At 37.0% G+C, this 14,499-nt stretch overlaps 1 protein-coding gene across 6 annotated transcripts in view; it reads right to left on the bottom strand.

Annotated features, from left to right (window-relative positions):
• MYBL1 (MYB proto-oncogene like 1) overlaps window positions 1-13,116 on the bottom strand; it is a 34,144-nt gene extending 21,028 nt beyond the window's left edge. For 4 of the 6 annotated variants that reach the window (XM_027127981.1, XM_027127985.1, XM_027127983.1 and 1 more), the window contains exons 1-5: window positions 12,607-12,830; window positions 4,041-4,146; window positions 3,652-3,723; window positions 2,116-2,208; window positions 500-720 (exon numbers count right to left, since the gene is read on the bottom strand). In XM_027127981.1, the coding sequence (XP_026983782.1) occupies window positions 500-720; window positions 2,116-2,208; window positions 3,652-3,723; window positions 4,041-4,146; window positions 12,607-12,626 (512 nt within the window). In that variant the 5' untranslated portion in view covers window positions 12,627-12,830. Of the gene's footprint in view, window positions 1-499; window positions 721-2,115; window positions 2,209-3,651; window positions 3,724-4,040; window positions 4,147-12,606 lie in introns of all 6 variants that reach the window. The other 2 variants (XM_027127980.1, XM_027127984.1) reach the window with 2 other exon arrangements.
• Window positions 13,117-14,499: the final 1,383 nt, after the last annotated feature.

The following is a 14,499-nucleotide window of genomic DNA, read 5'->3' as shown; positions in this document are numbered from 1 at the left end:
CCACATGGATATATACACACTACTCATGATCTGAATGATACCATAATTAATTAAGAATTGAATTTTCTCTAATGTACTTTCGTAACAATTTTTTTCAGCCAGTGTATTTGTTATTCTCTGGTCTTATACACAGAATCCAATACGAAAGAAATCTCTTCAACTCAGATTCCACTCCAACTTAGTTTGTACAAAGAAGGTTGCTTAAATGGCACTGATGTGTAAACACAATTTTGGGAGTGCATTAAATGTTCACATAACCTAAAGGTCCATCATTTTGTTGCACAAATTACTGCTATAAAATATTTCATTAAAAAACTAATTATATCCCTTACCACAAAATGTACTGATATTACAAATAACGCAGAGTTGCTTGTATTCTGCAGTCTAAATTTTAATTATAAATAAAAGTCATGGGGTACTTATAAATATATTTAATAGTAACATAATAAAGATCAAGTTTAAGTAAAAATGAAAAATGTATATACATTTATATAAGTACCTTCCAGGAAGTAGTTTGGCAATTTCCGCCCAACGATTTCCCAACCGCTTATGTGCTTCATAGATAATCCTGTCCTCCTCTTCTGTCCAGGAAGATTTCTTTACCTCAGGATTCAGATGATTATGCCATCTTTCTCTACACTGCTTGCCTATTCTTCCTTTTAAATGTTTTGCAATTAAAGACCATCTTTTTGGCCCATATTTCTGAACTAATTCAATAACCTAAGAAACAGAAAGCAAAGTTTAAAAAAGCATTACCTTTTTTAAAATAAATAAGTCATGGGGGTATAATGTAGAGTATAGTGGCTATAGCTAGTAATATTGTATTGCATATTTGAAAGCTGCTGAGAGAGTAGACCTTAAAAGTTCTCATCACAAGAAAAAAAAATTTTTACTACATATGGGGATAGATATTAACTTGACTTGTGATCATTTTGCAATATATACATTATTTTGTACATCTGAAACTAATACATAATTATATCTCAATTTTAAAAAAGCACTACCTTCACAGAATTTTAAAACATAACTCAAGAATGCCATTTTTAATGCATTAAATCCAAACCACAACTACAACTTAAAAAAAAACAATTTTACTAGTAACTATTCCTTCAGCATTTGCCATCTTTTTTTGCAATCAAAAATTGATTCCAAACTTATCTAAAATACAAGTTAATTAAAGTGACTTGTAAGTTAAATTGTTTCATACATTAATATGAAATAACAGTAAAAACGTTGAGACTTAAGCATTTTCTACTCTTACTTTTTTTTTTTTTTTTTTTAAAGCTTCAGCTGAAAGCCTAATAAATCATTATGGAAGCAGGAAGGATCTACAGTTACTGTCTTTTCATTTCTTCCTTTCTCAAACTGAAAGGATACAAATCATACATTTTAAAACTTATCATTGGCCATCAAATAAATCAGATCAGTTCTGAACCTAGTGAAGTTTGGGGTTTTTTTGTTTTGTTTTGTTTTTTGTTGGTTTTTTTTTTTACTTTGAGTGGCAGTAAGAATACTCTAATTTCCCAACTACATTAACAACATTTATGCCATAAAGAGCATGAACTAAAGAGCAATTCTCAGTAGAGGACAGCAACTCTCCCATTCTTCTCACACTTTCGTAACACAAAGAATTACCTTGGTTTTTGAATCATCCAACTCTTTGGGAACATGATGCTCTGATATCTATCTTACTTGGGGGTTCATTATAGGTCAAGAGGGAAAGTTAAGAATGACTTCCTTACACCTCACATTTTCAGATAAAATAGGAATAAAATTAAATTCTGTTTTTAAAATGCTAACTCAATTTTCACCAAGAAATTATATCCTAAATGTTGCTAACCTAAGCTCTAAAGAAGGTGACTAAGCTGATAGTATTTTTCCTTCTGCAAACCAAACTTTCAGACAGCAAAGGCTATATATATTATATTTGGTTTGACTCAGTTCTGAAAAAACTACATTTCAAGATACTCAAGTTTCAATTCTTATGCCAGCAGTAACTCAGAGAACAAATCAAAGTGATTTAAATATGTATTTATGTGACAAAAAACCAATGTATTAGGAAGAAAAAAAGCAAGTCCACCTACACAGTGAAAATAAAGAATATGAACATGTTACCCTCTGATCTTCCTCTTTAGTCCAGGGACCCTTTATCAATTCTGGATTTAAAACTTTCTGCCACCGATGCTGACACTGAAAATCAGAACGATTCTGAAAGAATTCAGATGATTTTGTTATTGAACAATTGTCTTCCAGAAAGCAAGTCAGCCCAAACTTATATCTCACAACCTTAAGAAGAAAGTTTTTCGAGAATAATGCATTCAATAGCATTCTTGAAAAATGTAGTATTTATTTTACATGCCTGTGCCCCAATTCATTTTTAATTAAAGTTGTCAGCATTGCTTAGACTATAAATAAAGACAATATACATTTGAAGTTAAATTATGTATCTCTATACTCTGCCTTATAACAGCAAAAAGCAAAGCTACAACACAGATACTGCCATAAAGAAATGTACTGATGAATAAAAGGGAGTAAACAGACAACTATACAAAGCAGACAGACGAACTCAAACAGCATAGCAGTCTGGATTCATATAGTATATCAGTACATAACTCTAGAAAATTAAAAAATCCTGAAAGGCATTAATAGACCACTCATGGTATTTAAAGGATGTTTATAAATGACAACCTCCAAGTTATCAAGTAAAAACTAAATATACCTAGATAGAAGATGTGCATTATATACCAGTTAAATTATTTAAGTGTTGAAGTTCAAAAGGAAAATGAATTTACCAGGATAAAACCTTATGTAGAAACATCCCAAACTCCAAAAATGATTCATAAGTGTAGCCTTATTTTAGTCAAGTCACAACCTAGTAACTCCTATGTATTACAAGGATAATAATAATAACACTTAACTTTTCATTAGCGATTCAGTTTCCAAAGATATTAGCTCATATACAGGATTACAGATGATTTAGAAGCATATAAATACAAATACTTTATTTACCAATAGCTCTGTCCTGGTGCCTAGTGGACTTATTTTTATTCAAACTGAGCTTCTTCATTTACAGCTTCTGTACATCAATGCTGATCCATTTTAAGGTTATCAATTTTTCAAAATAATTAAGCTGTTCCTGTATAGCCTTGTAGCATTTCTCTGTTCACTTCATTTGCTGTTATACCATTGAAATTAAACTGATAAAGCTAATGTAAATAGCTTTTCTAATTTAGCTTCCATTTACTGAACACATGCTAAATGTCAGGAACTGTGCCAAACATCCTATGTTACTTCTAATTCTCACAGCAACGTAGCTTTTTCTGGTTTTATTAATTAGCTACCAAAATACTTCAATATATTTAACTTCTCTCAAAATGTTTTAACATTTATCAGCAAATATTTATAAAGCCCTACCCAAACTTCGTATCATTTTTGTTTTAGATTATTAATCTTTTTAGATCCCTGGATAAACTAATTACTAGAAAATCAGACTTTAAAAACTTCCAACTGTAGGAAGATCAGAACAAAAGAGATGTTTTTAGGAAGGAAATCTAAATCTAAAATAATGTAGACACATTTCTGAAAAATAGCAAATGTAACCCCATGGCCTAAATCATTCATGTCAGCAATAAAGGATAATGTTTCACTTACTTGAAGATGACTAGCAATTAGAGTCCAATCATCAGTTCCATGTTGTTCAACCAACTTCTTTAACTTATCATCCTATTAAAACAGGTATGAAAAATTAGAAAGTTCTCCCTCACCCTATTCCTGAATATAGATACTCTCCAATTCTTCCATGTCGTATCTGGTGGCCATTTTTAGAAGGACTGAAGCCATTATAACACAAGTTCTCCCATTTACTAAACTGATTCTGTCAGTCTCAATATCAACCCGCTATTCATGTATGGTTGAAGAAAAATAATGTGCAAGTCAGTTGATGGATAACTTTTCTCATGTTTTGTTTCTAAATATCTTTAATATATATTATTAATCATTAAATACGAGCATGGAATTAGTAAGCCTTATCACATAATTACCTCATCTCTTGTCCATTTTACTCTATTCCAGAGTTTCTTCAACACTTTTTGTTGCGGGACTTCATAATCATGATCAGCATACTGAAGGTCATCATCCTCATCCTCACTGAAAAGAACACAATTGTGAAATCAAGAATTTTACTTAGGGCTTCCCTGGTGGCGCAGTGGTTGAGAGTCCACCTGCCCATGCAGGGGACACGGGTCCCTGCCCCGGTCTGGGAAGATCCCACATGCCGCGGAGCGGCTGGGCCCGTGAGCCATGGCCGCTGAGCCTGCGCGTCCGGAGCCTGTGCTCCGCAACAGGAGAGGCCACAGCGGTGAGAGGCCCGCGTACCGCAAAAAAAAAAAAAGAATTTTATTTAAAGATGTGAATTCAATCACTGAATCTGAATACACAGTTACGACGAAAAGAAGCCACTCAGACTAGCAGACATATGTCCAACGAGATTATTCAAAGTATAAAAAAAATTAAGAGTCATACAATGGAGAGGAGCTGTAGTTCTTACTGACACAGAGGAATGAAGCTAGATATGTCAGCAGAGGCCAAGTGATAACCTTTATGTCATGCTAAGGAGTTTGACCTTTATTCTTTATTTGACCTTTAACCTAAAGAGTTAAAGGAATTTAAGTAAGGGAGTAAAAGATCAGTATCTTGTGTTTCAGCAAAAGTCACTGGCAGGAATGTGGAGAGATGGAGGAAGGAAGACCAGTTGGTAATCTTTCACAATACCCCAAGTAAGAAATTATTAGGGCCTGGCAACGATAATGGTAAAATACAAAACAAAGTCAGTTAAAAGACACAATGGAAGAAATGAGCCATTTACAACACCAACAAAAAAAGTTAAAATATGTAGAAATAATTTGAGTATACAGATCAAGTTATAGTAAACAATGAAACACTATTATGAGACACAGAAGAACAAATGAAAAAACATTCAGAGCACATTCTTGGAAAGGAAAACAATATTATAGATGTCCATTCTCTGTAAATTAATTAATAAATTTAGATTAAATGAATAAAAATACGAACAGATTTTCAGAGGAACTTAGACAAGCTGATTCTACAGTTCATATGGAAAAATAAACAGGCAGTAATAGCCAAAAAAGTTCTAAAAAAGGAGAGAGAGAATTAGCACTACCCAATATCAGAATATACTGTAGAGAAACAATAAATAAAACAGAATGGTACTGACACATGTGCAGATACTCAAATCAATGGAACAGAATAGAACATTCAGGAAAAACACAAAACCCGTATGGGAATTTGGTAAATTGTAACATATCAATCAGTGGGGTAAAGATGGACTTTTCAATGAAGGGTAAGACACTGGGTAGCTATCTTAAAAAATAAAGCTAAAGTCTTACTTTAAAATAAAAACTTCAGATGAAGCAAATATTTTACACTTAAAAAAATGAAAACATAATAGTACTATAATAGGGTTGAATTCTATTTTTTACATCCTTGAGTAGAAGAAATCTAAATGTGACAAAAATCAAGAAACCATAAAAGAATAAACCAACTAAGGTCGTGATAGTAGTTATAGAAAGAAGCACATAAACCTGAGATATGAAAAAGGTAGAAACAAAAGGATTTTTCAACTGATGAATCTGAGAGACATGGGAGGAAGATTCAAGGAAGACTCCAAAATTTCTGGCTTTGGGAGCATAAATAGAGCTATCCACTGAGATATGGAATAGAAGGAGAAACAGAACTTTGGAAGGTAGAAGGGAATGAGGAGAGTAAGCAATTTGGACTGATTTTAAGGCACTTCAGAAATATACAGGTAGATACTGGATATATCCAGAACAGCACTGTCCGATAGAAATGTAATGCAAGCCACATATGTAATTTCTTAGTGGCCACATTTAAAAAAAATAGAAACAGGTGAAATTAATTTTAATAATAAAAAATATTTAACCCAATATATTTTTTAATTGTCAATTCAACATGTAATCAACATAATCACAAAATCTTTTACATTCTTTTCTTCTTACTTAAGTCTTCAAAATCTGGTGTGGCATTGTCCAGGAGGGAAGAGAGTGCCAAAGGCAAAAGAGAAAGAGGAAAAAAATACAAGAAGATGAAGCTGATAGAAAGAGCCCAGGAGCAACAAAGTGAATTCCTAGCTACAGACAGAGCTAATCAGAAAAATAAAAATTAAATTAAATTTTTAAAATTTTTAATAAAATAAAATTAGAAGTACATAGCAATTCCAACTAGCCACATATCAAGAGCTCAACAGCCACATGTGACTAGTGGCTCTCCTACTAGGCAGAGCCGATCTAGAAGACAACTGGGCACATGGATCTTCTGCTCAGGTAACAGGTTTAGGGTAGACATACAGTTTTGGCAATCACCAGCACACAGAGAACAGTTAAAGCCATGAGAGCACAAAACCCCAGAAAAGAGGGCAGGTCTTTATGATAAACTGAATTAGAGGATTTTGAGTAGTCAATGGACTGAATAAAGTTATGAGCATCTGAAAATAACATGAGCTAATATTTACTTAACGTTTCTAAGTACCAGACATTGTGGAAAATGAAGGCCTAGATTTAATATATACTGTTTACAGATCCTTTGCAGAACTTCTAATTTCCCTTGATTTGTCAATTCCATTAGGACCAAAATTATTCTTATCTGACCAAACAAGACACCAAAATCCCCCACCCACCTACCTATGGCACCTAACTGCTTCTTTAGTTTAATGCACTTCTGTATTCCAATACTTTCTCCCCTAAAGCCAATGTCTATTTTAATGATCTGCCAGTCCTATTTCCATATATGATTGTTTTGTTAAACTATGCTGAAAATAAAAGCACAGGTTTAATTAAATACCTGTTATTTGCAGCCATCTTCAGCTATCAGAAATATCACTTGATTAGCCACGATTAAACTGTTAAATTGGAGATGGTTCAGGATCCAATGACTTCATAAATTTCTAAGAAGGCTAGTAAACCAGATAAAACACCATACTGAAGCTTGCTGTCCACTGTACGCACTCATGGAACTCACCCATCCTTCTCAATGCTATCACACTTGTCGACCTTCCCAACCAAATTGTAAACTCAGGAGTACAAAGACCATGTCTAATACGTTCACCTCTCTTCATCAAGCACAGTACCTGCCATTCAAACATTTGTAAAATTACTGAATGTTCTTGCTTACTCTTTCACCTCCTCCAAGTATTCTGTATTCCAAAATTACCTCACTCCTTCCCAACCCAATCAAAACTTTTACTTCCCTTAATACAGCTGATCTCAAGTTGACATGAGAAAGAAAACTTTTTTTTAACAAATGCAAATACCTCTAAGAGGAGATAAAAAGCATTCCCATTTATTAAAAAGAACTTTCAAAATCCAAATGCACCTCCAAGTGGTAGAATTTTAAGCATAACCTGCTGAAACAAACATAAAAAAAATATTCAGTACAGAAGGGGTTCTTTGGGGTGTCTACTAATATTGCCTAACCTTTCCTAGAACTGTCCCCTGCAACATTATCACTTCCTGTCATCCCAAACAGCCCTCAGTAATGCTTTTTACAGGTTCCCATCTCTTCTTCCCTCCCCTCAGACCCCAACACCTTCCATAACAGCATGTTTGAGGTTGCTTTAAAAATTAGGTTATTTGAAAACAATTTCTAATTTAGGGACTCACCCATATAAATTTTGAGTATTCACAAAAATATTTACATCACATCTAATCTGTACAAAATTCACCTTATCAGTATTCTTATCAAAATATGTTAAGTTAAAGATATGAATCCAAAAATGTTATTTTGGTCAAAAGACTAGTTTCCAAGGAGTAATATTCCTGAAAACATGTTCATTTTAACTTTAAAAACCTGCCTTATTTTTTAACCACATACTTGATTTGTGAGAAATTTCTATTTCTACAAGAGGTTTCATTCTGTCTTGCATCAGTATGGCCATCATGTTCAGGAAGCTGGGTTTTTTGAGTGGTTAAGTGTGAGGGAGGATTAAAGTAGAATTCTTAGAATCCATCTCTCTACCACTGGGACTTCCCTACAATCTATCTTCCTCTTAGTTTTAGCATTATTTCTATATTATTTAAGTAATTGTTGAAAGGATGATAAAACTTTCAAGTAAGCATGACAGAAGAAGATCCTAGAAACTCATCAGTAGCTAAAACATAAAGCTGCCTGAGGGGCTTCCCTGGTGGCGCAGTGGTTGAGAGTGAGAATGCCTACAATTTGCGAATAAAAACGGGAAGAGATAAAACCCCACAAATAACTTCACCAATATTCTACTTTCACCATTTAACAATGAAAAAGTCCCATTGCTTAAAAATGGTTAGACACCATCAAAACAAATCATTATTTCATTTTCTTTATTTGTTTTATTTGCTTTATTTTTCTGCTTTCTACTTCATTTTTTAGTATTTCTGTATTGTAGCTATCAATGCTGGTAATGTCTAATAGTTAAATAAAATCAACTTCCTACTATCTATCTGTAAATAGATAAACCATTTTTGGCCTAGGGTGACTAATCTAGAAGACAGTAAAAATAGGTGAAATTATTTCTCCAGTCACAAAGCAAAAACCGAAGAGGAATTTGGTCTTTGAATCTCCATTCAGGACTTGGTTTCCAGAATCATTCTGCCAGTTTTATTTTTTAAGTCAAATAAAATATTTATTCTGTAACTGTCTAATGCATAACCTAAGTACCATATTGAAAAACTTGTGTAGATTATGAATGAACAAACTGATTAGGGTGATTATGAAACTGCAAAATGAAGAGCATATGCACACACACAAAAATACTATGACTCATTAGGCCAGGAAAATGGTTAAGAGTAATTCTACACTGGGGTGTAAGCTAATAGGATGTGATAGTCATAACTTTCCCAGTGAAATAATACACAAACTATTCACACTTGGGAATATTAAGATAAAACATTCGAGAGAAGTTCAATTTTAAAGGACATCAATTATTCCACCTAAAAAAGAGTAAAACATGGTGTGCCAAAGGAAGAATTTGAAATTTTTTTAAATTTATTTTTATTTGAATAGAAACTGATTTGAATTAGAGAAATATCAGTAGTTCTATAAAATTTGCTCCAGTAAAATCACTTCAACTTGATAATATTTTAAATCAAACTGCATCAAGTCTGAATATTTTTATCATAATCAAAAAATACATCTTTATTATACTGTCTTGACAGAATAACTGTGAATTTTTTAAGTTCAGTCGAATTCAAGGGATGAAAATTTACCAGTTTGATTTAATAAAGTGAAATCAGGCCACCCAGTGGTTAATACGATGTACTGCATACATGAATATTTTATTCCCAAATCTGCAAACTAGCATCATTATAGTAAGACAAATTCGACTTTATTTGACCATTAATAGCAATAATGAAATAAATACTGAAGGGATTTCTACCTAGCTATCCATAAACAAAAACAATGCGAGAACATTTCTATTTTATTCCATCAGTGTGTGTATATTTTTAAATGAGGAAAGATGATTACAAAAAGAGTTCAAAATAGGAACTATATTAAAGCTAGATGGTACCTTATAGACCACAAAATCCAAACCCCTTATATTAACAGACAAAAAACAGGGCTATAGAGTTTACTTGCTTTCCCCAAACAATATTGCTAATTACAAAGTTGATTTAAAAATCAGTTCTCCTATTTCAGTATTCTTCACCCACAACACCCATCTCACTAGAAACAACACAATAAAATTGCTTCCTACAATACACATACCACATACCTAAAGAGCTGGCTTTTGTCTTTCCAGTTTAGTATAGTCACCAGTCATCTCAACTGTAAATACCTGAATCTGTTCCTACTTAAACAGGCCTTCTAGCGTCTAAATGACCCTTTTTAAAGCTTATTTTTAAGAGCAGAACTGGCTTTTAAAACCTAAAATTAATTACTTAATACATAAATATGGTTAAAAATCAAATACATGTTAATAACAGATATACCAATTTTAGTATTACCTGTAAATTATGTCATTAAAACCCCCAGTGGGATCTAAAAACTATTTAAAGTCACAACACCAAATAAACCTTTTCCTTTATGTAAATCCAGATCAGAGATACTATAGCTATCTTAAAGATCAAAAGAGCTAACATCCTTCAGTTGTTTAAACCTGAGGTAACATTTTTTACTTTTTTTTTCAGATCATACAGGAGAGGTTATTACAGGATTTATGCCTGTAGTTTTATGCAAAACTTTTATACAGTGAGTATAGTTTTCAATCAAATACTGAAATGGTTGTATAGTGGAGATTTTAAAGTGACTGAATTATGTCCTTTTTCATTCAACTATAAATTAGGTTCATATTTATTATTAAGATATTTAGTTAAAGGCATGAGACTAGACTTTGCCCAATAGATTATTTATCCTTCAAAACATTTCACATCCTATTATTTTCTAAGATAAATAAGTCATATTTACCTATACAAGAAATATAATTTAGAGCACAAAACACATTCAAGAATGAAGACCCTAAGAAATACACCATTCACAGATGATAATTCCTCATCACATCTTCTACCTGCATACTCCCATAGGGAGTGTAGCTTCACCCCACCACATTTAACTACTCCAGACTTATGACTCTTTCAATCATTCTGTAATACATTTCAATTAATTTATACAGTTGACAGGAATAAAAGTCAACAGTGCAATTAATGTTTAGATCTCAAAGCTCACAGTATTGTCAATAAAACAACTTATACAGGCAAATTAATCATTAAATCACTTCTTTCTTAGCCTATTATTATGAAGCATATGCAAATTATGGACAGAAAAACTAACTGAAGAAGGCAGGGTTCTGACATTCAAGCATCCATGTCTAACCATAACTAACTGCTAATGACAGAATTAGCCAAGAAACTGTTTCAAATAAGATTAACATCAATACTGATAAGTAGATAATGCCACACATTGAATATAAACTAACTCCTGTTATTGACTTGACAATATTCACTTGTCACCTTGCTTAATGAAGGTATATTTAAAAATTCAAAAGAAAAGGCCTAAATCAATACCTCAGTAATTATAGTTACAGGAGATTTTAATATCTATCTTTTCTGAAGACTGAGAAGTCAGTCAGGTCCTTGATGTTCTAGAGTAATAATTCTCACCTGGGTGATTCTGGCCCCCAACAGACATTTGGTAATGTCTGGAGACATTTTTGATCGTCACACCTGGGGGAAGTGGGGTGTTACTGGCATCCACCGGGTAGAGGCCAGGGATGCTGCTAGACATTCTACAAAGCACAGGACAGTACCCCTCCCACCCCGCCTTCCCCATACAAAGAATTATCTGATCCAAAATATCAAGTGCCTAGGTTGAAAAGCCTCTTCTAGAGAAGTGTGTGTGTGTGTGTGTGTGTGTGTGTGTGTGTGTGTGTGTGTGTGTACATTTGTTCCACCTCAAGAGTTTGATCTATTCTGTAGTTGCTACAAAGTAATAATCTAACAAAGACTTAACTACATTCTATGCTGATTTCTGCAAAAGATACCTTACACGCAGCAGATACTTAATAAATGAAGAGCAACAAATACTATGTGTACTTATTGCCAATTTTTAACAGTAATCTGCAGTGAATGAAGCTAGTACTAAATTTCAACTTGGGAAATACACCTCCAGTTGAGACTTTGAGGCTGTGGATCTAGATAAATAAAGCCATTTGGAAATCCTGTCAAACATCTTTTCATGTTTATTTAATAATACTGACAACTAAAAGATACTGTAGTTTTTTGTCATCTAAGTAATTCCTACACACAATTTAGGAGTAGCTACTATAATGACATAAATAAAAATGAGAAGCGTAAATTCATCCTAGCAAGTTTTCCAAAAAAACATGCCCTACCTCTTTGCAACACTTAGGCACAGTCAGAGCCCAACAGACACACAAAATATTAAGTGACTCAAACACATTGTTTTATTTTAAGATCAAGCTCCTGGTGGTAACAGTGTGGCATCTTCCCAGTAGAAGATATTAAAAATACATACATAAAGCTGAGAACATGGGTATGGTAATTACAGTAAACATCAAAAAAGGTCCTCTCTCCTCAGCTATTCCTCAGAGGACTTCCACACCTTTCGAGGGAGCAAAGACGGCAGAAGGGTCCCCACCCAGGTTTATCACAAAGTTCCTATTTTTAACTGGCCCAGTCATTCAGAGAAAAAGAGGCCCTCTGAACACCATTTTCAGGTCGTCCAGGCAGGACACTGCCACTTTCATCTGCGGAGCGTATTCCCTGAAAGCGCACAGACTTACCTGTCAACTCCCACCAAGAAGTGGCTGTGAACGTTTGGGGGTCTGGATGTGCGCTGTGGGGAGAGTCGACTCAAAAGAGCAACCTGGGCATCTGTTAGTCACTTTCTGAGTCTGAAACACACTGGTCCCCAACTCCACACGTCACGGCTGCGCTGAGGCCAGCGGGCCGAAGCGGCTGTGGAGCAGCGGGAAGAAAAACTCTGCCCCGGCTGGGGAGGGCCTGGTGCGGAAGCAGCGGGAAAGGAAAGGGAATCTGAGCCGACACTGTGCCGACGGGCCCGGGCGAAAGGGATGTCACCCACCTGCGCGACCTCTTCGCCATCCTTCAAGTACCGCATAGGCGCGGGCTGGGCGGGGACGCAGTTCAGCCTCCTCCAGCCTCAGGCTAATGCTCCTTCTCCCCGACCCTCCCTCCGCTTCCCTCTCCGAGGTCCCTCTCCGCGGCGACCGAGTGCGGAACGCACGTCCCCGGCAGGGCAGGACAGAAGGACTGAGGCGCGGACCGCGACCCGCCCCCGGTCCGTAGCGCCGCTCCTAGCCCCGGCCCGGCCCGGTCACGGATGCCCCCAACATGTCAGCAGGCGCGCTCCCGCCCTCCGCCGGCCCCTCCCGCCACCTCTCAGCCTCCTCGCCGCTGTCCCAGCGCGGCTCCGCCGCGGGCGCCGACCCCCGCCCTCTCCCCGCAGCGAACAGCCCGGCAGGGATCACAGCCTCCTGCAGGGTTTTGTCCGCACCGCCGAATCTCGCGCCCAGCCTCCCTCAAGAGCCGCCGTTTGAATCTGCGCACGCGGCCCCGAATCTTATTGGCTGTGGCGGCCGCACGCGGGGGGACGAGGGCGGGGCGGGGAGAGCGCGCGCGACTGCGGGCGGGGGCTGGGGAGCTGGAAGTCGGGACTGGAACCCGCGGGAGTCGGGGAAGGAGCTGGGAGCCAGGGGGTGGGGCCGCAGGCCAGGCTCGCGGGTCCAGCAGTGACAGGATCCGGAGCGCGCAGAGCGCCGCACCCGAGGGGGCGGGACGCCGAGGGCAGCGCGGGGCCTGCTGGGAAAGCGAGTTCCAGGCTCGCGGAGAGGCGTGTCCGGAAGCGGCGGCGGGAGCCCAAACTTCCCGGGGTGAGCGGACGGTGTCCCTGAGGGTTGAGCTGTCCCGCCAGGGCATGTCCCTGCAGCCTTCTCTCGGCCTCAGCTCTTCAGTCCTCGGGTGCATCCCTCCTCACTAGTTAGGAGGCTCGGTCTTCGGACTTGAGACAAATCTAACCATAAAATTTGCGCGGCCGTTATTGTTTAAGCAAAACTGAGAGCTATTTTTGCCAAACGTCGTAGCTGCTGAACTAGCGAAGACCGTAGCAGGAAACCGAATATCAAGAATGAGCAGGAGTGTGACAGGTGAAAAAGTTTTTAGCTGGACACGTGCTTGGAACTGAAAAGGGAAATAATCCGGGTCGGCGGCTGGTCTCCAAAGTGCTTAATCTCCTCCCCGGCTCTACGGGAAGTAGCTGCTGTGCGCGGTGAAGGAGCCCTGATCCGGGAGAAGAATGCAGGAAGACCGGAGCGGACTGGGAATTTCGCCCAGACAAATGAGTACGGTCGTCAACAGTAGAAGGTGACCTTCCTTCTCAGGAGAGACAGGAGGACGGGGCAACTGCACTGGAGGAGCTTCTGGCAGTTAAAACTACTCTAGAGGTTTCAAGTCTAATAACTACAAACTGCTCAGTTCAAGTAGCGTTAAAATAGATTAACTACAGTAAGGATTAGAAATGGTAAAGGATACAAATTTGCAAGGTAACATGCTCTACTGCATGGAGCACGAAACCACAGGTTAATATTGTAACAAACTTACATTTTGCTATTTTGAAAATTTACGCGTCAATTTTTGCAAATAGGAGATGCAGGTGCAAATGTGAATTAAGAGGAGCTTGCATGCACTACTTTTAAAACTTAAAACACCTGCCTTTTTATAGTTCCTTTTTCTCAAGGTATGGGTTCTGGGAAGGTAAAACAGCTTTTCTTTCAAATCATTGCTTGCTGTGTTGCTAGTTAACTTAAAAAAAAAAACTAATTTAGAAAGTAATGTCGTTTGAAAACAGTGTTTTCTTTACTCTTGGGTCACACATCACTCCGCTTATTTACATCCTAACAGGAAGCAGAGTTTCTACTATATTTTAGGCTGTGGTCTAAAAGGTATACAGAATACGTTT

This window comes from Aethalodelphis obliquidens, unplaced genomic scaffold (assembly GCF_003676395.1).
Source record: "Aethalodelphis obliquidens isolate GAN/ISIS:26980383/991018 unplaced genomic scaffold, ASM367639v1 scaffold33, whole genome shotgun sequence".
NCBI classification, from domain to species: domain Eukaryota; kingdom Metazoa; phylum Chordata; class Mammalia; order Artiodactyla; family Delphinidae; genus Aethalodelphis; species Aethalodelphis obliquidens.
Note: the sequence above shows the minus strand (reverse complement) of the source record. Positions and strands in the feature narration are given on the sequence as shown.